Source organism: Choloepus didactylus, chromosome 18 (assembly GCF_015220235.1).
Source record: "Choloepus didactylus isolate mChoDid1 chromosome 18, mChoDid1.pri, whole genome shotgun sequence".
NCBI lineage: Eukaryota > Metazoa > Chordata > Mammalia > Pilosa > Megalonychidae > Choloepus > Choloepus didactylus.
In genome coordinates this window covers 61,895,896-61,923,648 of record NC_051324.1, presented here as the reverse complement: position 1 = coordinate 61,923,648, position 27,753 = coordinate 61,895,896, and the positions used below count along the sequence as shown (strand labels likewise).

Here is a 27,753-nt window from a genome sequence, read left to right as displayed (position 1 = left end):
TTTAAAAACAGCAACACTGTAAACAACTACCAATCCTCTATTGTTATTTGTGTATTGAACATTGAGTTTGTCTCATAACTACTTTTAATATATAATGGGAATTATTCATAGTAAAGCATGTTCTTGAGTCCATTTGGAGAAAATAAGCTATCTCTCTTCTGATTTTGTTAACAGCCGCCAGATGTGCTTTGAAGTTAATTATACCCATTTTGTAATCCACAACTAACATGGATTTGAAGCAATCTGTAAAAAGTCTTAACGTTTATTTTTTTCATGCTGTTTTTGAAAACTTCTTGTTCTCTCACAATATCTTAAGAAAGAATGCCACAATAAACAATGTCCAAAATGGAGGATAAAAAAAGGACTTACACAAAACATGAAAGTCAAACAAAATATTATATAGAAAGTAAAGCCAAAAGTAACTAAGTTGAAATAACAAGAATAAATCACACAAACTGAAAATTTCTTATTTAAGCAGCAAATAGAATCACAATAATAAAATATATAATAAATTAAACTAGATGTGAATACAGATATCTGAATGCACTCTGATGAAAACTGACTTTTGATGTTTTATTTTGTTTAGCACATTTGTTTGGTTGCAAAAAAATTCTGTTTGTTTATTCATTTTTTTTTTCAAATTCAGGATTTGGTCAAATTGACATAAGCAAATACTCCCTTATAGACTAATGTTGATCAACTACAGAAGTGCTAAGTTTCCAGAAAAATAAAAAGGCATTTTATCTGTAATTTAGCTGTCTTAGAGGGAAGGACATTATCAAGCAATATACTACCAGGAAAACAACTAAAATAAATGTTTTCAAGTCATAGCATCAGTCAGGAGAACTAACAAATCTCTCAACATGAAATTGATTTTTCTCCAAAAGTATGTTTCTAAGTCAATATTTTGGAACTTGGAAAAGTGTTTCCACAAAAATATTACTGCAAATGGAGGCTCACTCAATTTATTCACAGCTTTTCAACAAACATTTAATGAGCATAAATAAAATACAGATACAACAATCAACAGGCATAGGAAAAACAAATAAGTCAAAAGAACAGAACAGAAACAGACGTGTACTTTCACTCAATTTATGTGAGAAATGACATTGTGGTACAAAAGGAAAAGAATGGTCTTTTCAACAAATGGTAGTGATACCTGAGAATACACAAGAAACAAAAAATACATTTTAATTCCCTACCTCACAACATACAGAAAAATCACCTACAGATGGTCTGTAAATCTGAAAGGGAAGGGTAAAACAATACAGCTTCTAGAAGAAAATATAGGAGAACACTTTCAAGACATAAAGAGAATCAAAGGTTTATTAAACAGGACACAAAAGAGCACTAACCATAAAGGGTGAAAAAATGATAAAATGAACTTCATTAAAACTTCTGTTCATCAAAAGACACTGATAAGAGAATAAGAACAACAAAGTGGAAGAAAATATTTACATTACTATATTCCAAATGAACTCATAAGGAGGCGGGGCAAGATGGCAGACTGGTGAGCTGTAAGTTTTAGTTACTCCTCCAGGAAAGTAGGTAAAAAGCCAGGAACTGCGTGGACTGGACACCACAGAGCAATCTGTCTTTGGGCATACTTCATACAACACTCATGAAAACGTGGAACTGCTGAGATCAGCGAAATCTGTAAGTTTTTGCGGCCAGGGGACCCGCGCCCCTCCCTGCCAGGCTCAGTCCCGGGGGAGGAGGGGCTGTCAGCTCCGGGAAGGAGAAGGGAGAATTGCAGTGGCTGCTCTTATCGGAAACTCATTCTACTGATTCAAACTCCAACCATAGATAGACTGAGACCAGACACCAGAGACTCTGAGAGCAGCCAGCCCAGCAGAGAGGAGACAGGCATAGAAAAAAAACAACACGAAAAACTCCAAAATAAAAGCGGAGGATTTTTGGAGTTCTGGTGAACGCAGAGGGGGGAAGGGCGGAGCTCAGGCCTTGAGGCGCATATGCAAATCCCGAAGCAAAGCTGATCTCTCTGCCCTGTGCACCTTTCCTTAATGGCCCTGGTTGCTTTGTCTATTAGCATTTCAATAACCCATTAGATCTCTGAGGAGGGCCGTTTTTTTTTTTGTTTTTTTTTTTTTTTTTTAAATCCTTTTTGCTTTTTCTAAAACAATTACTCTAAGAAGCTCAATACAGAAAGCTTCAAAGAATTGCAATTTGGGCACGTCAAGTCAAGAGCAGAACTAAGAGAGCTCTGAGACAAAAGGCAATAATCCAGTGGCTGAGAAAATTCACTAAACAACAAAACTTCCCAAGAAAAGGGGGGTGTCCGCTCACAGCCACCATCCTGGTGGACAGGAAACACTCCTGCCCATCGCCAGCCCCATAGCCCAGAGCTGCCCCAGACAACACAGTGTGACGGAAGTGCTTCAAATAACAGGCACACACCACAAAACTGGGCGTGGACATTAGCCTTCCCTGCAACCTCAGCTGAATGTCCCAGAGCTGGGAAGGTGGAGCAGTGTGAATTAACAAAGCCCCATTCAGCCATCATTTGAGCAGACTGGGAGCCTCCCTACACAGCCCAGCAGCCCAGAACTGCCCTGGGGGGACGGCACCCACCTGTGACATAGCACAGTCATCCCTCAACAGAGGACCCGGGGTGCACAGCCTGGAAGAGGGGCCCACTTGCAAGTCTCAGGAGCCATACGCCAATACCAAAGACTTGTGGGTCAGTGGCAGAGACAAACTGTGGCAGGACTGAACTGAAGGATTAGACTATTGCAGCAGCTTTAAAACTCTAGGATCATCAGGGAGATTTGATTGTTAGGGCCACCCCCCCTCCCCGAGTGCCCAGAAACACGCCCCACATACAGGGCAGGCAACACCAACTACACACGCAAGCTTGGTACACCAATTGGGCCCCACAAGACTCACTCCCCCATTCACCAAAAAGGCTAAGCAGGGGAGATCTGGCTTGTGGAGAACAGGTGGCTCGTGGACGCCACCTCCTGGTTAGTTAGAGAAAGTGTACTCCACGAAGCTGTAGATCTGATAAATTAGAGATAAGGACTTCAACTGGTCTACAAACCCTAAAAGAACCCTATCAAGTTCAGCAAATGCCACGAGGCCAAAAACAACAGAAAATTATAAAGCATATGAAAAAACCAGACGATATGGATAACCCAAGCCCAAGCACCCAAATCAAAAGACCAGAAGAGACACAGCACCTAGAGCAGCTACTCAAAGAACTAAAGATGAACAATGAGACCATAGTACGGGATATGAAGGAAATCAAGAAGACCCTAGAAGAGCATAAAGAAGACATTGCAAGACTAAATAAAAAAATGGATGATCTTATGGAAATTAAAGAAACTGTTGACCAAATTAAAAAGATTCTGGACACTCATAGTACAAGACTAGAGGAAGTTGAACAACGAATCAGTGACCTGGAAGATGACAGAATGGAAAATGAAAGCATAAAAGAAAGAATGGGGAAAAAAATTGAAAAACTCGAAATGGACCTCAGGGATATGATAGATAATATGAAACGTCCGAATATAAGACTCATTGGTGTCCCAGAAGGGGAAGAAAAGGGTAAAGGTCTAGGAAGAGTATTCAAAGAAATTGTTGGGGAAAACTTCCCAAATCTTCTAAACAACATAAATACACAAATCATAAATGCTCAGCGAACTCCAAATAGAATAAATCCAAAAAAACCCACTCCGAGACATATACTGATCACACTGTCAAACATAGAAGAGAAGGAGCAAGTTCTGAAAGCAGCAAGAGAAAAGCAATTCACCACATACAAAGGAAACAGCATAAGACTAAGTAGTGACTACTCAGCAGCCACCATGGAGGCAAGAAGGCAGTGGCACGATATATTTAAAATTCTGAGTGAGAGGAATTTCCAGCCAAGAATACTTTATCCAGCAAAGCTCTCCTTCAAATTTGAGGGAGAGCTTAAATTTTTCACAGAAAAAGAAATGCTGAGAGAATTTGCTAACAAGAGACCTGCCCTACTGGAGATACTAAAGGGAGCCCTACAGACAGAGAAACAAAGACAGGACAGAGAGACTTGGAGAAAGGTTCAGTACTAAAGAGATTCGGTATGGGTACAATAAAGGATATTAATAGAGAGAGGGAAAAATATGGCAAACACAATCCAAAGGATAAGATGGCCGATTCAAGAAATGCCTTCACGGTTTTAACGTTGAATGTAAATGGATTAAACTCCCCAATTAAAAGATATAGATTCGCAGAATGGATCAAAAAAAATGAACCATCAATATGTTGCATACAAGAGACTCATCTTAGACACAGGGACACAAAGAAACTGAAAGTGAAAGGATGGAAAAAAATATTTCATGCAAGCTACAGCCAAAAGAAAGCAGGTGTAGCAATATTAATCTCAGATAAAATAGACTTCAAATGCAGGGATGTTTTGAGAGACAAAGAAGGCCACTACATACTAATAAAAGGGGCAATTCAGCAAGAAGAAATAACAATCGTAAATGTCTATGCACCCAATCAAGGTGCCACAAAATACATGAAAGAAACACTGGCAAAACTAAAGGAAGCAATTGATGTTTCCACAATAATTGTGGGAGACTTCAACACATCACTCTCTCCTATAGATAGATCAATCAGACAGAAGACCAATAAGGAAATTGAAAACCTAAACAATCTGATAAATGAATTAGATTTAACAGACATCTACAGGACATTACATCCCAAATCACCAGGATACACATACTTTTCTAGTGCTCATGGAACTTTCTCCAGAATAGATCATATGCTGGGACATAAAACAAGCCTCAATAAATTTAAAAAGATTGAAATTATTCAAAGCACATTCTCTGACCACAATGGAATACAATTAGAAGTCAATAACCATCAGAGACTTAGAAAATTCACAAATACCTGGAGGTTAAACAACACACTCCTAAACAATCAGTGGGTTAAAGAAGAAATAGCAAGAGAAATTGCTAAATATATAGAGACAAATGAAAATGAGAACACAACATACCAAAACCTATGGGATGCAGCAAAAGCAGTGCTAAGGGGGAAATTTATAGCACTAAACGCATATATTAAAAAGGAAGAAAGAGCCAAAATCAAAGAACTAATGGATCAACTGAAGAAGCTAGAAAATGAACAGCAAACCAATCCTAAACCAAGTACAAGAAAAGAAATAACAAGGATTAAAGCAGAAATAAATGACATAGAGAACAAAAAAACAATAGAAAGGATAAATATCACCAAAAGTTGGTTCTTTGAGAAGATCAACAAGATTGACAAGCCCCTAGCTAGACTGACAAAATCAAAAAGAGAGAAGACCCATATAAACAAAATAATGAATGAAAAAGGTGACATAACTGCAGATCCTGAAGAAATTAAAAAAATTATAAGAGGATATTATGAACAACTGTATGGCAACAAACTGGATAATGTAGAAGAAATGGACAATTTCCTGGAAACATATGAACAACCTAGACTGACCAGAGAAGAAATAGAAGACCTCAACCAACCCATCACAAGCAAAGAGATCCAATCAGTCATCAAAAATCTTCCCACAAATAAATGCCCAGGGCCAGATGGCTTCACAGGGGAATTCTACCAAACTTTCCAGAAAGAACTGACACCAATCTTACTCAAACTCTTTCAAAACATTGAAAAAAATGGAACACTACCTAACTCATTTTATGACGCTAACATCAATCTAATACCAAAACCAGGCAAAGATGCTACAAAAAAGGAAAACTACCGGCCAGTCTCCCTAATGAATATAGATGCAAAAATCCTCAACAAAATACTTGCAAATCGAATCCAAAGACACATTAAAAAAATTATACACCATGACCAAGTGGGGTTCATTCCAGGCATGCAAGGATGGTTCAACATAAGAAAAACAATCAATGTATTACAACACATTAAAAACTCGAAAGGGAAAAATCAATTGATCATCTCAATAGATGCTGAAAAAGCATTTGACAAAATCCAACATCCCTTTTTGATAAAAACACTTCAAAAGGTAGGAATTGAAGGAAACTTCCTCAACATGATAAAGAGCATATATGAAAAACCCACAGCCAGCATAGTACTCAATGGTGAGAGACTGAAAGCCTTCCCTCTAAGATCAGGAACAAGACAAGGATGCCCGCTGTCACCACTGTTATTCAACATTGTGCTGGAAGTGCTAGCCAGGGCAATCCGGCAAGACAAAGAAATAAAAGGCATCCAAATTGGAAAAGAAGAACTAAAACTGTCATTGTTTGCAGATGATATGATCTTATATCTAGAAAACCCTGAGAAATCAACGATACAGCTACTAGAACTAATAAACAAATTTAGCAAAGTAGCGGGATACAAGATTAATGCACATAAGTCAGTAATGTTTCTATATGCTAGAAATGAACAAACTGAAGAGACACTCAAGAAAAAGATACCATTTTCAATAGCAACTAAAAAAATCAAGTACCTAGGAATAAACTTAACCAAAGATGTAAAAGACCTAAACAAAGAAAACTACATAACTCTACTAAAAGAAATAGAAGGGGACCTTAAAAGATGGAAAAATATTCCATGTTCATGGATAGGAAGGCTAAATGTCATTAAGATGTCAATTCTACCCAAACTCATCTACAGATTCAATGCAATCCCAATCAAAATTCCAACAACCTACTTTGCAGACTTGGAAAAGCTAGTTATCAAATTTATTTGGAAAGGGAAGATGCCTCGAATTGCTAAAGACACTCTAAAAAAGAAAAACGAAGTGGGAGGACTTACACTCCCTGACTTTGAAGCTTATTATAAAGCCACAGTTGCCAAAACAGCATGGTACTGGCACAAAGATAGACATATAGATCAATGGAATCGAATTGAGAATTCAGAGATAGACCCTCAGATCTATGGCCGACTGATCTTTGATAAGGCCCCCAAAGTCACGGAACTGAGTCATAATGGTCTTTTCAACAAATGGGGCTGGGAGAGTTGGATATCCATATCCAAAAGAATGAAAGAGGACCCCTACCTCACCCCCTACACAAAAATTAACTCAAAATGGACCAAAGATCTCAATATAAAAGAAAGTACCATAAAACTCCTAGAAGATAATGTAGGAAAACATCTTCAAGACCTTGTATTAGGAGGCCACTTCCTAGACTTTACACCCAAAGCACAAGCAACAAAAGAGAAAATAGATAAATGGGAACTCCTCAAGCTTAGAAGTTTCTGCACCTCAAAGGAATTTCTCAAAAAGGTAAAGAGGCAGCCAACTCAATGGGAAAAAATTTTTGGAAACCATGTATCTGACAAAAGACTGATATCTTGCATATACAAAGAAATCCTACAACTCAATGACAATAGTACAGACAGCCCAATTATAAAATGGGCAAAAGATATGAAAAGACAGTTCTCTGAAGAGGAAATACAAATGGCCAAGAAACACATGAAAAAATGTTCAGCTTCACTAGCTATTAGAGAGATGCAAATTAAGACCACAATGAGATACCATCTAACACCGATTAGAATGGCTGCCATTAAACAAACAGGAAACTACAAATGCTGGAGGGGATGTGGAGAAATTGGAACTCTTATTCATTGTTGGTGGGACTGTATAATGGTTCAGCCACTCTGGAAGTCAGTCTGGCAGTTCCTTAGAAAACTAGATATAGAGCTACCATTCGATCCAGCGATTGCACTTCTCGGTATATACCCGGAAGATCGGAAAGCAGTGACACGAACAGATATCTGCACGCCAATGTTCATAGCAGCATTATTCACAATTGCCAAGAGATGGAAACAACCCAAATGTCCTTCAATAGATGAGTGGATAAATAAAATGTGGTATATACACACGATGGAATACTACGCGGCAGTAAGAAGGAACGATCTCGTGAAACATATGACAACATGGATGAACCTTGAAGACATAATGCTGAGCGAAATAAGCCAGGCACAAAAAGAGAAATATTATATGCTACCACTAATGTGAACTTTGAAAAATGTAAAACAAATGGTTTATAATGTAGAATGTAGGGGAACTAGCAGTAGAGAGCAATTAAGGAAGGGGGAACAATAATCCAAGAAGAACCGATAAGCTATTTAACGTTCTGGGGATGCCCAGAAATGACTATGGTCTGTTAATTTCTGATGGATGTAGCAGGAACAAGTTCACTGAAATGTTGCTATATTATGTAACTTTCTTGGGGTAAAGTAGGAACATGTTGGAAGTTAAGCAGTTATCTTAGGTTAGTTGTCTTTTTCTTACTCCCTTGTTATGGTCTCTTTGAAATGTTCTTTTATTGTATGTTTGTTTTCTTTTTAACTTTTTTTTTCATACAGTTGATTTAAAAAAGAAGGGAAAGTTAAAAAAAAAAAAAAAGAAAAAAGACAAACAAGGAAAAAAAAAAAAAAGATGTAGTGCCCCCTTGAGGAGCCTGTGGAGAATGCAGGGGTATTCGCCTACCCCACCTCCATGGTTGCTAACATGACCACAGACATAGGGGACTGGTGGTTTCATGGGTTGAGCCCTCTACCATAAGTTTTACCCTTGGGAAGACGGTTGCTGCAAAGGAGAGGCTAGGCCTCCCTGTATTTGTGCCTAAGAGTCTCCTCCTGAATGCCTCTTTGTTGCTCAGATGTGGCCCTCTCTCTCTGGCTAAGCCAACTTGAAAGGTGAAATCACTGCCCTCCCCCCTACGTGGGATCAGACACCCAGGGAAGTGAATCTCCCTGGCAACGTGGAATATGACTCCCGGGGAGGAATGTAGACCCGGCATCGTGGGATGGAGAACATCTTCTTGACCAAAAGGGGGATGTGAAAGGAAATGAAATAAGCTTCAGTGGCAGAGAGATTCCAAAACGAGCCGAGAGATCACTCTGGTGGGCACTCTTACGCACACTTTAGACAACCTTTTTTAGGTTCTAAAGAATTGGGGTAGCTGGTGGTGGATACCTGAAACTATTAAACTACAACCCAGAACCCATGAATCTCGAAGACAGTTGTATAAAAATGTAGCTTATGAGGGGTGACAGTGGGATTGGGAATGCCATAAGGACCAAACTCCACTTTGTCTAGTTTATGGATGGATGTGTAGAAAAGTAGGGGAAGCAAACAAACAGATAAAGGTACCCAGTGTTCTTTTTTACTTCAATTGCTCTTTTTCACTCTAATTATTATTCTTGTTATTTTTGTGTGTGTGCTAATGAAGGTGTCAGGGATTGATTTAGGTGATGAATGTACAACTATGTAATGGTACTGTAAACAATCGAAAGTACAAAAAAAAAAAAAAATGAACTCATAATCACCTAAAGAGCTCTTGCATACCAATAAGAAAAAGGCAGACAACCCAACAGAAAAAAGGGCAAAGCCTTAAATAGGCACTTCACTCTTAGAGGCTATCTAAACTGTTAATAAACCTGTGAAAAACATTCAATTTTATTAGTCAACAGGAAAACATATTAAAACCATACACTGCAATGCCACTATACAATCACAAGATTGGTTAAAAAAAACTTTCTAATTAAAAACAAAAATGGCAGGCTCTGTGAAGGTGGTGGACTAGGAGAAGCGAAGTAAACTTCTCCTCCATGAAAAATAGAAAATAAAGGTCACAACGCTTTCCAGAACAGCAGTTCCAGGGTTCCACGGGCTGGGCAGGGACTTCCACACCCATAGTGAGTGTGTACTTGGAGAAGCCAACAGACTGTGTTTAAAATGGTGGAGTGTTTGGCTTGGAATACCACTGGGTAACGGGAGGATGGAGCCGGCTGATGAGCATGGAGGAGAACAGTCTTCCACACCCCAGACACTCTCCTCAGCACTTGGCTTGGGTGATAACCCTTTGCACACCCTCAGCCAAGAGGCCCTGAGCCAGGGACTGGCAGTTGGAGCACGCAGACAAGCACAGAAGGAGGCAGCTTTCCATGCCCCATGCAACCACCTTTGCAGTTGGCTGGGGAGATGACCCTAAACAGCCCTGCAGCCGAGAGCTTCCTTAAGGGAATTCGGGATTCTGTGGTCTTGTGACAACACCCACTCTTCCTCCACAGAAGCCTGCAGTGTGCACAGCCTAAAGACAAGAGCACCTCATGGAAATGCCAGGTGCCCTTCCCTAATCCCAGGGACTTGAAGGCGCATGGCAGACATGGACTGTGGAGCATTTGAGCCAAAATTCAAACATGCAGTTCTGCAGCACCTACAGTACTCCACCTGCAGCCCCAGGTATGTCCAGGACCACTCTGTCCTGGAGCAGACTCCTGCCAAACTACACAGGGTACGTCCCCCCACCCACATGGCTGGCAGTCCCCAGTGAGCACAGAAAATTGGTGCACTGTTTGGACTTCCACATAGTTTGGACACCCACCCAGTGGATAGACGAAGTTGGGGGAGAACTGGCTTGAGGGTAATAGGCGGCTCAGGAGCGCCATTTGCTGGCAGCTCAGGGAAAGTGCATTCCACCAAGCTGTACCTCTGCCAAAAGATAGATAAATGTTCAAAAAATACTGCATATCCTAAAAGAACCCTATTAGGATAAGCAAATACCAAAAGGCCAAAAAACAACAAAAAATTATAAAGCATATGAAGAAACAAGAAGATATAAACAACCAAAATGTCCAAATTAAAAAGCTAGAGAAGACATAGAACTTGGAGCAATTAATCAAAGAAGTACATACAAACATCAAAGTCATGGCTCAGGATATAAAGGACATGAAGAAGATCATAAAAGAGCATAAAGAAGAATGTGAAAGAGCAAATTTAAAAAATAGCAGATCTTATGGAAATAAAAAATACTGTTTATCAAATTAAAAATAAACTTGAGACACAGCAGATTTGAAGACACAGAGGAACGAATTAGAGAACTCAAGGATAGAATGATTGATTGTGAAAGCACAAAAGAATGAATGGTGAAAAAAACTGAAAAATTTCAAATGGATTTCAAGGAAATGATGGATAACATGAAGCGAACAAATATAAGGAACATTGGTGTACCAGAAGGTGAAGACAAGAGTAAAGGGCTAGGAAGAGTATTCGAAGACACTTTTGGGGAAAACTTCCCTACCCTTCTAAACAACATGAATGTGCAAACTGAAGATGCCCAATGAACTCTAAATAGAATAAATCCAAATAAACCCATGCAGAGACATATTCTGAGCAGACTGTCAAATGCTAAAGAGAAGGAGAAATTTCTCAAAGTAGCAAGGGAGAAGCAATTCATCACATACAAGGTAAACAACCTGAGACTAAGGACTGACTACTCATTAGGCACCATGGAGGCAAGAAGGCAGTGACATAACATACTTAAATTTCTGAAAGAGAAAAATTGCCACCCAAGAATTCTTTATCCAGCAAAGCTCTCCTTCAAAATTGAGGGAGAGCTTAAAATTTTCACAAACAAATGCTGAGAGAATTTGTTAACAAGATTCCTTCCTTCCAAGATACACTAAAGGGAGCACTACCCATTGAGAAAAAAAACCAAGCAAGAGAGGACTGGAGAAGGGCAGAGAACTGAATAGTATTTGTAAAGGTAACTTAAAGGAAATAAAGAGGGGATAAAATAGATCCGACAAATAAAAACCAAAGGATAAGATGGCTGGCTCAAGAACTGCATTCAAAGCAATAACATTGAATGTGAATTGATTAAATTCCCCAATTAAAATATATAGATTGGCAGAACGGATTTTAAAATATGAACCATCAATATGCTGTTTACAAGAGACTCATCTTAGACCCAGCGACACAAAGAGATTGAAAGTAAAAGGATGGAAAAAATATTCCACAGAAGCTATAGCCAAAAGAAAGGAGGAGTAGCAATACTAATTTCAGATCAAATAGACTTTAAATGCAAGGATATCACAAGAGTCAGAAAAAGACACTATATACTAATAAAAGGGACAATACACCAGGAAGAAATAGCATTCATAAATGTTTATGTCCCCAGTCAAGGTGCTGCAAAGTACATAAGAAAAACACTGGCAAAACTGAAGAAAGCAACAGATGTTTCCACCATAACTGTGAAAGACTTCAAGATACCACACTTTCCTACAGACAGATCAACCAGACAGTGGACCAATAAGGAAACTGCGAACCTAAACAATAAGATAAACAAATTAGACTTAACAGACAAATATAGAGCATGACATCCCAAATTACCAGGATATACATTCTTCTCTAGTGCTCATGGAACTTTCTCCCAGATAGATCATATGCTAGGGCATAAAACAAACCTCAATAAATTTTAAAAGATTGAAATTATTAAAAGCACATTCTCTGACCACAATGGAATGCAACTAGAAGTCAACAACCATCAAAGATACAGAACTTTCGCAAATATCTGGAGGTTAAACAACACACTCCTAAACAATCAGTAGGTCAAAAAAGAAATTCCAAGAAAAACTGCTAAATGTCTAGAGATGAATGAAAAAGAGAACACAACATATCAATACTTATGGGATACAGTGAAGGCAGTATTGAGGGGGAAATTTATAGCTCTAAATGCATACATTAAAAAGGATGAAAGAGCTAAAATCAAAGAACTAATGGAACAACTGAAGAAGATAGCAAATGATCAGCAAACTAATCCTAAAGCAAGTAGAAGAAAAGAAATCACAAAGAATAAAGCAGAAATAAATGATATGGAGAACAAAAAAAAAATATATAGAGAAAAAATAAAACCAAAAGTTGGTTCTTTGAGAAGATCAACAAGACTGACAAACCCTTAGCTAGACTGACAAAGTCAAAAAGAGAGAAGACCAAAATAAAATAATAATTGAGAGGGGGCATATTACTGTGGATCCCAAAGAAATTGTAAAAATCCTAAAAGGATACTATGAACAACTGTATGGCAACAAACAAGACAATTTAGAGGAAATGGATAATTTCCTGGAAACACATGAACAGCCTGGACTGACCAGAGAAGAAAAAGAAGACCTCAATAAACCAATCACAAGTAGAGATCCAACTGGTCATCAAAAAGCTTCCCACAAATAAAACTCAGGGCCAGAGGGCTTCACAGGGAAATATTACCAAACTTTCCAAAAAGAAATGACACCATTCCTACTCAAACTCTTTCAAGAAATTTGAAGAAAATGGAACACTACCTAACTCACTTTACAAAGCCAACATCACTCTAATACCAAAACCAGATAAAGATGCTACAAGAAAAGAAAACTACAGGCCAATCTCCCTAATGAATATAGATGCAAAAAGTCTCCAAAGACACATTAAAAAAAATCATACAACATGACCAAGGGGGGTTCATCCCACGCATGCAGTGGTGGTTCAACATAAGAAAATAAATCAATGTAATACTACACATTAACAAATCAAAAGGGAAAAATCAAATGATCATCTCAATAGATGCTGAAAAAACATTCAACAAAATTCAGCATCCTTTTTTGATAAAAACACTTCAAAACATAGGGATTGAAGGAAACTTCCTTGGTAGGATAAAGAGCATATATGAAAAACCCACAGGCAGCATAGTAGTCACTGGTGGGAGACTGAAAGCCTTCCCTCTAAGATCAGGAACAAGACAAGGATGCCAGCTGTCACCACTATTATTCAACATGATGTTAGAAGTTCTAGCCAGAGCAATCCGGCAAGACAAAGAAATAGAAGGCATACAAACTGGAAAGGAAGAACTAAAGCTCATTATTTGTAGGTGACATGATCTCATATTTGGAAAACCCTGAGAAATCGATGACACAGCTCCTTGACCTAATAAATTCAGCAAAGTGGCGGGACACAAGATTAATGCACATAAGTCAGTAATGTTCCTATACACTAGAAATGACTTAACTGAAGAGACACTCAAGAAAAAGATTCCATTCACAAAAGGAACTAAAAAAGCCAAGTACCTAGGAATAAACTTAACCAAGGATGTAAAAGACCTCTTCCCAGAAAATTACATAACCTTACTAAAAGAAATAAAAGACCTAAAGAGAGGGAAAGATAGTCTGTGTTCCATGGATAGGAAGGCTAAATATCATTAAGATGTCAATCTACCCAAACTAATCTACAGAGTCCATGCAATTCCAATCAAAATTCCAACAACCTACTTTGCAAACTTGGACAGGCTAGTTATCAAATTTATTTGGAAGGGAAAGGGGCTTCAAATTCCTAAAAAATTCTAAAAAAAGAAAAAGAAAGTGGGAGGACTTATACTTCCTGACATTGAAGCCACAGTAGTCAAAATACCATTCTATTGGCACAAAGACAGACATACTGATAAATGGAATCAAATTGAGAATTTGAAAACAGACCCCCAGATATACAGTCGACTGATTTTTTTATAAGGCCCCCAAATCCAATGAACTGGGACAGAACAGTCCTTTCAATAAATGGGGCTGAGAGAAATGGATATCCATATCCAAAAGAATGAAAGAGGACCCCTACCTCACACCCTAAACAAAAACTAACTCAAAAGGATAAAAGACTTGAGTATAAGAGACAGTACCATAAAACTCCTAGAAGATAATGTAGGGAAATATCTTTAAGACTTAGTATTAGGAGGTCACTTCTTAGACCTTACACCCAAAGCACAAGCAATGAAAAGAAAAAAATAGATAAATGGGAACTCCTCAAAATCAAAAGCTTCTGTACCTCAAAGGAATTTGTCAAAAAGGTGAAGAGGCAGCCAATGCAATGGGAGAAAATATTTGGAAAACATGTATCTGATAAGAGAATGACATCTTGCATTTATAATGAAATCCTACAACTCAATGACAATAGTACAAACAGCCCAATTATAAAATGGGCAAAAGATATGAAAAGACAGTTCTCTGAAAAGGAAAACACAAATGGCTAAAAAACACATGAAAAAATATTCATCTTCACTATCTATTAGAGAGAGACAAATCAAGAGCACAATGGATATCATCTCACACCAATAAGAATGGCTGCCATTAAACAAACAGGAAACTACAAATGCTGGAGAGGATGTCGAGAAATCAGAACTCTTATTCACTGCTGGTGGGACTGGACTATATAATGATACAGCCACTCTGGAAGACAATTTGGCAGTTCTTCAGAAAACCAGATATTGAGCTATCCTACAATCCAGCAATTTCACTTCTCGCTATATACCCAGAAGATCTGAAAGCAGTGACACAAAGAGATATTTGCACATTGACATTTATAGCACCATTATTCACAATTGCCAAGAGATGGAAACAATCCAAATGTCCTTCAGTAGATGAATGGATAAACAAAATGTGGTATATACACACCATGGAATACTACACAGCAGTAAGAAGGAATGAGATCATGAAACATATGACAATATGGATGAATCCTAAAGACATAATCCTGAGTGAAATAAGCCAGACACAAAAGGAGAGTATACTACCACTAATGTGAACTCCATGAAAAATGTAAAATAACTGTCTTACAATGTAGAATACAGGGAATCTAGAGATAGACAGAAGCTAGTGAAGGGGGAATGATAATCTAATAGGAACAGATATGATAATGAGGGTGAACTTAATGGTATTGGAATGATCAGGTGTGACTATGGTTCATTAATGGGATTATAAGTATCAGTGATGCAATGAAGGCAAACATGTCTGTAAATGGTTGTTTAAAGGCATATAACCCACAGAGTAGCACCACAAATCTAAACAAGTGTTAGCGTGATATTCTTATAAGGTATGACACTGGTGCAGAGTGGTATATGGAAAAACTACCCATTACATATTAAAGACTGTATTTAATAGGAATATCTTACAAACACTACATTAATACTAGGTATTTTAATAATTAGTAGCTGGTAAGCAGCTGATAATAGCTCTGGGATGTATTATGTTATGACAATTGTTTAAAGCTGAGAGTGATGATGATTATACAACTAAGTAAAGATAATGTAAGAAATTGCTTGTTTATCTTGGGATAGAATATACATTAAGTGAAAACGGGAACCCACTACTTAATAAATCAAGCCCTCAACTTGAGGCTTGCTCTCGTGAAACTTAGGGTTGTAAATGGGAGGCCGTAATTATGCCTAAGAGGCACCTCCAGGGAACTTCTTTCATTGCTCAAATGCGGCCTTTCTCTCTCTAAGCCCAACTTGGCAAATAAATTCATTGACCTCCCTCCGACAACAACATTACTCCCAGGGGAATGAATCTCCCTGGCAACATGGCAGAATCTACTGTATCGGTTAGCTTTTGCTACATAACAAATCAACCCGAAAACTTCATGACTTAAAACTTCAACCAGGTTATTGAGCTCATAATTCTGTAGATCAGCAACTTGGGCTGGGTACCTTGGATGGCTATCTCATCTGAACTTACTTAAGTATCTGCTATACCAGCAAGACAGCTGTCCCTAGATGAGTGACTAAATTAGCACTCAGGAAGGCCATATTGGGTAGAACAGCCAGGTTTCCCATGTTCCTCACAAAAGGAACAGAGTACCAAGAAAAACTTCATGCAGTTGCAAGAAGACAATGGAAAGGTGAGTGATAAAAGTAGTTACCAACTATTCCTTGAAAATTGTAAGGCTCCTTACACACCAATTCATTTCATAGGCCAGCAAATACAGTATTAGCCTATAATTGTTAAATTTCCATATCTGTTATCCTGACCTCTTTTCAATTCTTAACACTGTTTTTTGTCCTGTCTCTTGTTTCTAGATCACATGATAGCAACCCAGAGTTCTCTATTTTACTGTTCCTTGAAAAACTCCAGCTTCTGTTTCATTGATCAGCTCCACTGGTTTGGGAAGGTGGGGATAGGGTGTGTTTTTTGTTTGTTTCATTTGTTTGTCTACTTTGGCTTGGTTTGGTTTTTTATTTCATTAAAATCTCTTTAAGACTCCATTTTCCTCAGCATCGCTTTGGTCACACCACAAAATTTTCTATCAATGTTCACCACTGTTCATTGCTAAACATTCCACACTCCATTTTAATTACCTCTTTTTACACACAGTTATTCAGAAGTGTTTTTGTATTTTGTTTTTAATTTCAGATGAAAACAAAGAGGGAAAGCCACTCTTTTGATGTCAATTTCTAGTTTTATTAAAATGGAGGCATTTACTGAGAATTTCTTTATGCCCTAATTAGATCAGTTATAAATACCCCATGGGTATGTGAAAAGAATACATATTCATATTCCATTCTTTTACTTGGTCTCTCTTCTCTAACCATATTTCCTTTCACTTTTCGAAACTGCCATGCTATCATTTCAGAAATCAAACATCAACATAGCAATTTCTCCCATCTCAAAGCATTTTTTTAGTTCTTTCAAAAAAGTAATTCAAGGAAAATAATAATTTAAGGCAGGAAAAACTCTACATTCAGAAACTGAAATTGCTCTGCTAAGCTTCCAGATATTTCACTCATCTTAAGCTACAGTTATAAATGAAAAATATATGTCTTACGGTACATTATAAACAAAAAATATATTCCTACTCCAGGTTAGAAGGAAAACATTACTTCCTTTTCCCTTATAACAATAAATAAAACAGTGTACAAAAAAGGATAATATATTGCCTCGTGGCTGGCTCCTCATGGGTAGTAACAGAACATAGTCAGCTTCTAATTTTTTTTAATTAAAACTCACTTTTTTTAGTATATACTTCAGTGAGCTTTGACAAATGCATAGTGGTGTTAACCACCAAAATATAATACAAATAGAGAACAGTTCCATGAAACCTAAAAAAAAAAAAAAAATCACTGGTGTTCCTTACACCCATCTAACAAATTCTACCCTAACCCTTAACCCCTTAGAAATTACTGATCTATTCTCAACCTTAGAGTTTCACCATTTCTAAAATATCATGTAAATGCAATCAAACAGCACATGGCTTTTTTACTTTTTAGTCTGGATTCCTTCGCTCAGCATAATGCATTTGAAAGTCATCCATTTTACTGAGTGAATCGATAGTTGTCTTTTTATTACTGGGAAGTAGTCTACTATATGGATGTACCACAGTTTGTTTATCCATTCTCCAGATGAGGGACATTTGGGCTGTTTGCAGTGTGGAGCAACTATGCAAAAAAAACAAAACAAACAAACAAAAAAAAGGCCTGCTATAAATACTGTTTTTTTTTTTTTAAATACAGGCTTTCATTTTCCCTGGATAAATATTTAGAGGTAACATATTTGGGTCATATGGTAAATGTATGTATGTTTAACATTTTTAAAAACTACAGTTTTCCAAAGTGTCTGTAACATTTTGCATCCCCACCAGCAGGAGGTGAGAGTTTCAGTTGCTCTTGATCCTCACCAGAACCTGGCATGGTCAGATTTTGGTTTGTTTGTTTTAGCCATTCTAATAGATTGGCAGTGATATCTCATTATGGTATCTTCTCATCTTTATATTGGATTATTTCCTTATTGTTGAGCTTTGCAAATACTTTATATATTATGGATAATATGGATACATGAACAGAAAATATTTTCCTCATCCCTAGTTTTGGTATCAAGGTAAAAACAGGCTTTATAAAATGTGTTCCCTCTTCTTCCATCTTCTGGAAGAGATTGTGAAGATTTGGCACTATTTCTTTCTTAAATGTTTGATTGAGTTTGTCAGTGAAACCATCTGGACCTTAAGTTTTATTTGTTAGAAGGTTTTTAACTACAAATTCAATTTCTTTAATAGATATAGGACTGTTTGGGTTATGTATTTCTTCTTTTTTTTTTTTTTATTAAATTCAGTTTTATTGAAATACATTCACACACCATACAATCATCCATGGTATACAATCAACTGTCCACAGTATGATCACATAGTTATGCATTCAACACCATAATCTATCTCTGAACATTTTCCTTACATCAGAAAGAACCATAACAAGAATAAAAAATAAAAGTGAAAAAAGAAAACCCAAACCATCCACCCCATCCCACCCCATTTATCCCTTACTTTTTATCCCCATTTTTCTACTCATCCATACACTAGATAAAGGGGGTGTGATCCACAAGCTCTTCACAATCACACTGTCACCCCTTGTAATCTACATTATTATATAATTGTCTTCAGGAGTCCAGACTGCTGGGTTGGAGTTTAGTAGTTTCAGGTACTTACTTCTAGCTATTCCAATACATTAAAACCTAAGAGGTGTTATCTATATAGTGCATAAGAATATCCACCAGAGTTCAAAGATAAAGCTTTTGCTTTCATGATTTTCTCTATTGCCTTTTTGTTTTCAGTTTCACTGACTGCTCTTCTTTATCATTGTCTTGCTCTGCTCTTGCTAATTTCTTTATATGGGGCTTAAAATAATGATTTAGATTTCTTCTTTTCTCTCTTGCTGCTTTCAAGACTTTTCTGCCTTTGTCTTTCAGCATTTTTACTATGATGTGCCTGAGTGTGGATCCCTTTGTGTTTATCCTAATTTGGAACTCACTGAAATTCTTGGATGTATAGATTCATGTTTTTGATCAAATTTTTAAAGTTTTCTGTGAAACATTATTTCTTTGCTTACTTTTTCTGCTCCTTTCTCTCTTCTCTCCTTCTTACACTCTCATTACACATATGTTGGTGTGGTTAACAGTATCCCAAATTTCTCTGAGACACTGTTCATTTCTCTTCATTCTTTTTCTCTGTCCTTCAGATTGCATAATCGCTTTCAGTCTCTCTTCAAGTTCTTGGATTCTTTCTTCTGACAGTTCAAATAGACTATTGAGCCCTTCCAGTGAATTTTTCACTTCACTTACTGCATTTTTAACTCCAGAATACCCTTCTGGTTCTTTATTATAATTTCTATCTGTTTATTGATATTCTATATTTGATTAGACATTGTCTTCATAGCTTCATTTACTTCTTTAAGCCTTTTTTCCTTTAGTCTTTTTTTATCATATTTCTAATAGCTGCTTTGCAGTTTTGTGTAATTTCACATCTGGCCCCTCTCACGGGCAGTTTCTGTTGCCTGATTTTTTTCTCCCTTTGAATGTCTTATAATCTTTTTGTGCTGAAAACTGGTAATTTTTGGAAATATATAGTAGCAACTCTGGATACTGATTCCACTACCCCCACCCCCACCCAATGCTGTTGTTTGCCTGTTCATTTCTTTAGTGACTTGGCCAGACTAATTTAGTGAAGTGTGTTTACTCCACAGTGTGAAGCCTTTGGTGCCACTCCCCAGAGGATGCAGCCTTGAGCATGCACACAGTGACCTGGGGATGACAGTGCTTTGAGCATGGCTCCCTTTGATTGCTTCTTTCCCTGATCTCTCTCTTAAGCTGTTGGTTGAATGTGGCACCATACCCAGATTTCAGAATCCACTAATTGCAGGCTGATTGCTCTACTGTTTTCAGCAATGCCTTGGAACATAAATTGCTCCACAGTATGATCCAATTAAATTCAGGCAGGGGGAGTTTTTGAGGCAGGTCTTTGAGGATTGTTCTGACCCAGCCAAGAGCTCTTAGCTGTCTCTTCCCGACTCTCTCTGGTGAACCTGCTAGCATATGGCTCATTGCTCTTAACGAAGAGGAGTGAACAGCCTCTTTTTATCTGCTTACCTCCAAAATCTCCACTGTTTTCTAGAGCACCCTTAGGCTTGAACTTCCCCACATTCTGTTTCAAATAAACTCAGTTTCTGTAGGGAGAGCTTCTGATCGCTCTGTTCTTATGGACTCTCTCTCTCCCGGTACTAAATCCTTAAGCCACTACTTTGGGCATTATGCAGGGGCAGTACTCTCTGGTCCTCATGGCTTGCTTTTCCCAGTGTGCCCTAGGAGCAAGCTGGGGTGAGAGCAATCAAGGCCTCAGTATTCTTGGTCTCCTAAACCCGGGGAAGGCCTCCATCCTATGAGTGGGAGCTGCATGGAGGAAGGGAATCTCCAGCCCCTCAGCTGCACTCACCAGGAAGTTAGTCTCTTCAACTCAGAAGGGATGATGAATGCTGGCAGTGTGCCCCTCCCAATGAGATTCTGAATCTCTTGACTGGGAGCTTAAGGGAGAGAGAACCTCATTTTCTTGGCCACATCTATCCTGAACGGCACCTAGCTGGAAGCTGAGCTGGAGGGGAAGAAGTTGGGAGTTAGTCATGACTCAAGACCATAGACTGCTGTTCTTACTGAGTTTTTAGTAGATTTTCTTGAATAAATGTTTCTTCATTTGCTATATGCCCTTAGGACAATTTTCAGAAACTTTAAGTAACCGTGTTTTTGTAGTTTTCACCAGTTAATGCTTGTTTCACTGAATGGAGTAGATCTGTAGAATTCCAAATGAGACCATCTTGAAAATGGAATTCCCTTTTCTTCTTTTCTCACATAGTTTTGGCATGCTGTAAATCTCTAAGACCTGCTTTACATGTATCCCACAAATTTCGATATGTTCTATTTTCATTTTAATTCATTCAAAAATACTTACTAATTTCCCTTCCTCTTTCACCCATGGATCATTTACAAGTACGTTTGTTTAATTTCCAAGAATTTGTGTATTTTCTTCATAATTTCTGTTATTGAATTCTAGTTTAATTCCCTTATGAGCAGAGAATGTATTATGTTGTGATGCTCTAGAAACCATTGATGTTTGTTTGTTTGTTTGTTTGTTTGTTTTAGCAGGTAATAAATTCACTTTAAATCAGACCACAAGTTCTGTCTCTCCTATGAGCAGTGGTTCCAAAGTCAGTTCCCTGTTCGAAGCCTTTACGATGCCATTTGGGTCTTCCCATCACTCAAGGTTTGGTCTGGGGCTAGGGCAATAGTTTAAATCATAGCTCAGTTCTCTAAGCTTTGCTATGCGTATTTGGATGTTCCAAATTAGGGATCCCCTTCTCCTGCTCTTTTCTCTCCCAGAATTCCCCCACACTCTCAGGCTCCAGGGCTCATTTCCCAGTACCGCTGGCCAGAAAGATGGAGTACTTTAGAGTTCTAGTTTCCTGCACTGTCACACAGTTCCATGTGACTGGGCCAACCTTCAGGGCAAAGTGGCAAAAGAAAAGAAAGAAAAAAATTACAAGAATCCTACCCCCCACCCACACCCACTCTGTTTGTATAATAGGGATGTCTTTTCCTGGTTGGGATGGGCCCATCCAGTGGGCCCAAACTGCCACTATTGTACCGCAGCAGTGTAGCTTTTCATTTGAGGCTGGCCTAGGGGTAGGACCAGGAAAGGAAAAAGATTCTCTGTACCCTCTCCCAGACATTTTTCCCAGTCATCAGGCCAGAAAGACAGGCTTCTCTGGTAGTGCTGCTATCCACTCTTGCTACCCAATTCCTCAATTTGGCCCCCCTGGAATCAAGCTGGGAGATGAAGGAGGAAACTCTCCACCGCCACTATATTGATCATTCTTCAAATTTAGACTTCCCTCCTCAATTCACCTGCTCTTCCTTATTTTTCAGCATCCTCAGGTTGCTTTTTGCATTCTGTTCACAGTTTTTAGTTGTAACTAGTGGGAGAAAGAGGCTATAAAAGACTTATTCCAACATGGCCAGAAACATAAGTTTATATCCACTTTTAAAAGAAATAATTGCAAACTTCTCAAACAAAACTCTGAATACAGTTTTACTCCCCAAATGCATGTTTTGGGAAAATGCTATCAATGTTTGATGACTTTGATTTGTCTTTTTATATAAGTGATTAATATAAAAAATTAGAAAACATAAAATATTAAGAAAACAAGTCTTTCATATTCTACCACATATAAATTATAAGCTAATATTTGAGTATATATTTCCAGACATTTTTCTATTGGAGGGACAGAGAGTTTTTTCTTATCAAAATATTAATTTTTTATGTAAACCATCTCTATAACTCTTTTTCATTGAGAAAGCTTTGCCTTATCCACAGAATTTGACACATTTAATCATATGAGGAAAACTATAGCCAAAAAGTATATCACGATATTCAGCTCTCTCAGATCACTCACAGTATTAAAATAGTCAGATTTCTAACATGAAATTGCCTAAAACAGCACTGTATAAAACAGTGCAACTGATTTAATGAGAATTATCCCAACTAATCTCATCTCAAAGCACTTCACTAATGAATGCAACATACAACTTCCTTCCCAGTACTTTCAATGAAATTAAAATAGGGACTCATGAAGAAGGAGAAGAAAAGAAAAAGGGAAAAATGAACAAAAGAGAGAAAAGGATGTAAGGAAAAGATGAGAAAAGAAGAGACAACAAAATTTAGATCTCAAAATAAACATTTACTAGTATCAACTCAATTACACATAACAATAACATAATTTTTTTAAAGATTCAAATTGGTCTATGCATTGTCATTTTTCTTTTAAGCCATCAGTCAACACTGACCATCATTTATAATGCTACAATTCAAAAGCTTCATGTAATGGAAGTTTTTAATTGTGTCAGCAAACTAATTTTCCCCATCTATTTATATATCAGTAAAATGGGGGAAAGGAAATAAACACCTGCTTAATTTTTGTCACGATTATGAGTTTTGTTGTATATTAATATTATGTATCTCATTTCCAAAAGAAAATTCACAAGAATATTTTAGACACCAAGATAAAAATACTCATGACTTTTTCCTACAATCTTAAATTGCAGCAATTTTTAAAATAAATGAAGCTACAAATAATCCCTAGTTAACAAAAAAACCCTACCATATTCCCTACATAGATCCTGAAGTATTAACCTAATAACAAAATAAAAATAGAAAATAACTTGGGAGAAACAAATAAAATATAATTTTTTAAGTTTTCTCAAATGTGTGCACATAAAACGTTTTCACTATAACACATGAATCATTGAATAAATGCAGAATATTGAAACCTTCCATCCATGCAATCACTCAAATTAGGTTAAAAATAGCTAGCATCCATAGCACTACAATCCAGAAAGCCATGCCTGTGGTCTAGAAAATAATGCATGAAATATACAGATGTATGTAATATATTAACAAAGCAAGAAAGATTCCTCAAAACTAAAGGTTGAGAAAGTTAAAAATTAAGAAAAAATAATAATACAGGAGGAGAATTTAATTGCTAGGTTTTATAAATAAGTCTCCACTTATTCCTAGAATAAATTTATTTCTAGAATAAACACACAAACTGCTGGGGGGACGGGGCGGGGGGGTGGAGAACTTATTTGGAAAAAAATGTATTAAAAAAAACTAGAAAATTCCAATTCTAGAACATCTAAAGCATCAGAATGAAGGTGTTGATAATCATGCTAGCAATATAAAAAATGTACCCTTAGTACAGATCTTAAAAACTAACTCTAGCCATTAACCAATTATTCAGAGGAAGAAAGAAAAAAAAAGGCCAGTGATTCATCCTCATACAAAACTAAAATCAAAGCAAAATCTATGCTTTCTAATACACTGAACACAAATTATGCAACTGTGATCAAGAGATATAATTCAGCCTGATTAGTGCATATATATTATAAATATATAAAAGTCCAAGACTTTTATATTTTACACTGTTAGTACATTCTTTGAACAATAAAAATGTGAAACCAAACCCAGGCAGGCCCAGTTTTATGCCATTACCTCAAAATATTTTAGATGTTTTATTTTAACTTTATCACACAAATGAAACGTTTAATCCTCTAACGGTTAAATAATGTGAAAAGCACTCTGTGTGCTAGGAAATGTACATCAGAAGTTTCAAATGGCTAAGGGCAAAGGCAAATTTAAAAGGAAAGCTCCAGAATTTTATTTTTCCTTTGATGTTGCTCTCTGGCAAAAGGAATTTGCCTTTCTGAGAGACTGCCTGTGCTCTTCCCCGGCTCACTCAGGACTTCCCTCCACTTGAAACTTCTCCTATGCCTTCAAACATGAAAATATTTTCCCTTTGACTTACTCTTCCCCTCTCATTATCGATGTTATTTCTCTCTTCTCTTTCATTAACACACTACCAAAATGAACAAGAGCCACACATTGCTTTCATTTCCTACCCACTTTTCCAACCTTCTAATTGTGGCTGCTCCACGCCGCAAGCCTCTCTCTTCACCAGCCCTCCTCACTCTTGAAAGACTGCAACTGCTTCAGCCTCTGCCTACAGCTACCACCTCTAGGAAATATGCCTCCAGCCCCTGAGTTTCATGAAGCTTTTAATTTTGAACTCCCCTATAAATCTAACCATCTCATCAAACTCAGCCAGTCCAAAATAAAACTTTTAAACTCCTAATACTCCCATCTGACAGCCTATTAACTACCAACATTACCCTTTCCCAGAACCAAACCTTTAGGTGCTCTTCTGTCAAGCCTCCAGTCACTAAGCATTCTTTACTTTCTTGGAAATGTTTGTCCTTTTTATCTTTTCCATCTTCCCAGAAATCACTAACAAGGGGTCTCCTACAAACATCCTTTAATTGGTTCCCTTTTTCCATTTCTACCCACATTCAACATAACCTTCATAATTCCACCAAGACAATTTTCCTAAAGCACTGCTTTCATTAAAGACCATTATTAGTAGAAAGGTTTTGGGTTTTCAAAAATAATAATCCCTGATATCAGTGAAGAAGTCGGAAATGGACAATCTTACATACCGCTGGTTGAAGAATAAATTGGTACAAACCTTCCAGAGGGCAACGTACCAAGCCTGTAATGTTACCTAAGAAACCTACTAAATATATGTAAAAAGATTCTTGTAAGGAATGTTACTACAGTATTACTCATATTAGCAAAACAATGAGAGCAACCTAAATACCCAAAAAAGAGCAGATTATGAAAATAAATTATGGAATACGATCCAAGAGAACAGTAAACATTACCAGTAAAATTAATGTTTAAAAAATTCTAGTTAGCATACAAATTTAAAATAACACACTATAAAACAATATCAGTAATATCTCAATTTTGTTAAAATTTTATTCAATTTTACAAACACATATAGAAAGATATATATATAACAAAATGTTAACACTTTTTAAGTGTCAAAATTTTGAAACATTTTCTTCCTCTGATTTTTTGTATTCTTCAAATTTTCAAATTATAAATTATTTTTGTAATAAAAAAGTACGACATTGTTTTAAACCATTTTTCATTTCCTCAAAGCATTTAGGCTGCACAGATAGAAAGTAGAATGTGGGAAAGAAAATAAGAAACCTTCAGGGCTCACTATTGCCCGTAATATAAAAGTTAAATGCCTCAATTTAGCATTCAAGGCTCTAAGAGCCCAGCCTGACAACACTGCCCACTCAACCCCTACATAAATCCCAAAGATCCAGTCATGACAGTTCCCTTACCTCCCCATTCCCTTCTCCATGCCTATTTCTTCCTTAAACCCCTATCTACCCTCCTCTCCAGCTACTCAAATACCTTCGTGCCCCTTAGCCTTTGTACATGGAAACTACTGTCCATAATGGCTACTTATCCAGGAAATCTCCCTGAGTTTTTTTAACCCAGATGACCTTGCTCCTGAGCCCTCCCTTTCCTCCCTGCCCCCAAATTCTCTATGTTCTGTACAATTAATTTTGGTATTTCATCATATAATGTCTTAATTTGATATTTAACCATTTCGAGGGCAAGGACTATTTTTGCTTCTTTGGAAAGCTACTTCTGTTACTCAGAATCCTTCTCAGTGCTAACACAGTACTAAATGTTTAATGTCTAATAATATTCACTGAATAGAATTAATTAGTTCAGAAGTTATCCAAATACAGTATGATCTTACCACATTTATATACATATGTAAAACAAATAATTTTTTACCCCAAGATTCCAACTATTAAGGCGAGCTTCAAGGTCACTGTCATCCAAAGAAATAGCAGATTTTTTCGAATGAACTTCCTGAAATACAAAAACAAGAGAAAGAGAAGGAAAAGGGAGGAAAGGAGGAAGAAGAAATGGAAAAAAGGAAGAAAAAATAGCAAAAGGAAGAAAGAAAGAAATTAGGACAAAACATGTCATTTGGAGTAATGAGAGTTTCGTGAGCTTTTTTTAGGACTGCTATATTGCCCTCAGAGGAAAGGATCATGTTACAACTGAGCTAAAATTCCCATTTCTGAGTAATGACTGTTTATTATAGACGCTTGGGGCTTTGAGATGCCTTTATAATATATTCACACAGTAACTAATTTTAAAAAAATCAAAAGAATATTTTAAAAATTAATCCACACTCTGGTCTTTAAGTTCTTTTACAAAAAGTTTTAATTGTGGTATACCACAGGAGCTTTAAAGGAGGGAGAAGGAGAAGGACACTTGAAAAGATGTTTTATTTACTCTAAGTAAAATCAGTTAACAGGGAAGTTTTGTGGTGATGTCCAAGAAGCTCTTTGTTCTTAAATTCTCATTCATACACTGAATAAAAAGAGAAAAAAGCTTTGGATTTACAACATGAAAAACACAATTATGCTGATTCTTTACTTATTAAAAAATAAAAAATCCATCCTTTTTTATCCCATGTAATTTATTATATTAAACATTTATCAAACCAGATTAAAACTATCATTAGCTGAGGACAGCCAAAGCTCTATAACCAGAAATGGACAATGATCTGAAAGCTCTAAAAACTTAGAAAGGTTTATCTGTGTAAAACAATGACTATACTACAGACCAAAAAATCTATTTTGAAACTACATTTGTTGGAACATTAGTTTCATGCTTTAAGAAAACCTCATTGCTAATAAATAAACCCATTTACCTATGAGTCATTTAAAATTATCTGAAATGATGAAAAATACACTAAAATGTTATGCACAGTTTACTGAGTTTCCAAATTTCTATTTAATAAAATGTTGGATTTCATTATTTACATATGATATTAAGATTCATTATTGCTTCTCCTGGTGATATTCTGCTTCTGTATGTTTTTCTTTGTGAAAAAAAGAACTTCTTAAGGAAGAAAATGTACCTGCCTTGTTTTATTTTGAGTAAATATCATGACTGACAATAAATTCACAACTATT

General features: G+C 36.9%; 1 protein-coding gene across 2 annotated transcripts in view; it reads right to left on the bottom strand.

The window, feature by feature from the left end:
- Positions 1-27,753, bottom strand: part of CEP112 (centrosomal protein 112) — a 560,812-nt gene that overhangs the window by 483,401 nt on the left and 49,658 nt on the right. Inside the window, exon 6 of one of the 2 annotated variants that reach the window (XM_037809125.1) lies at positions 26,558-26,635. The exons of the other annotated variant lie outside the window; for it this stretch is intronic. Coding sequence (XP_037665053.1) covers positions 26,558-26,635 — 78 coding nt within the window. The remainder of the gene's footprint in view (positions 1-26,557; positions 26,636-27,753) is intronic. 2 annotated transcript variants of the gene reach the window in all.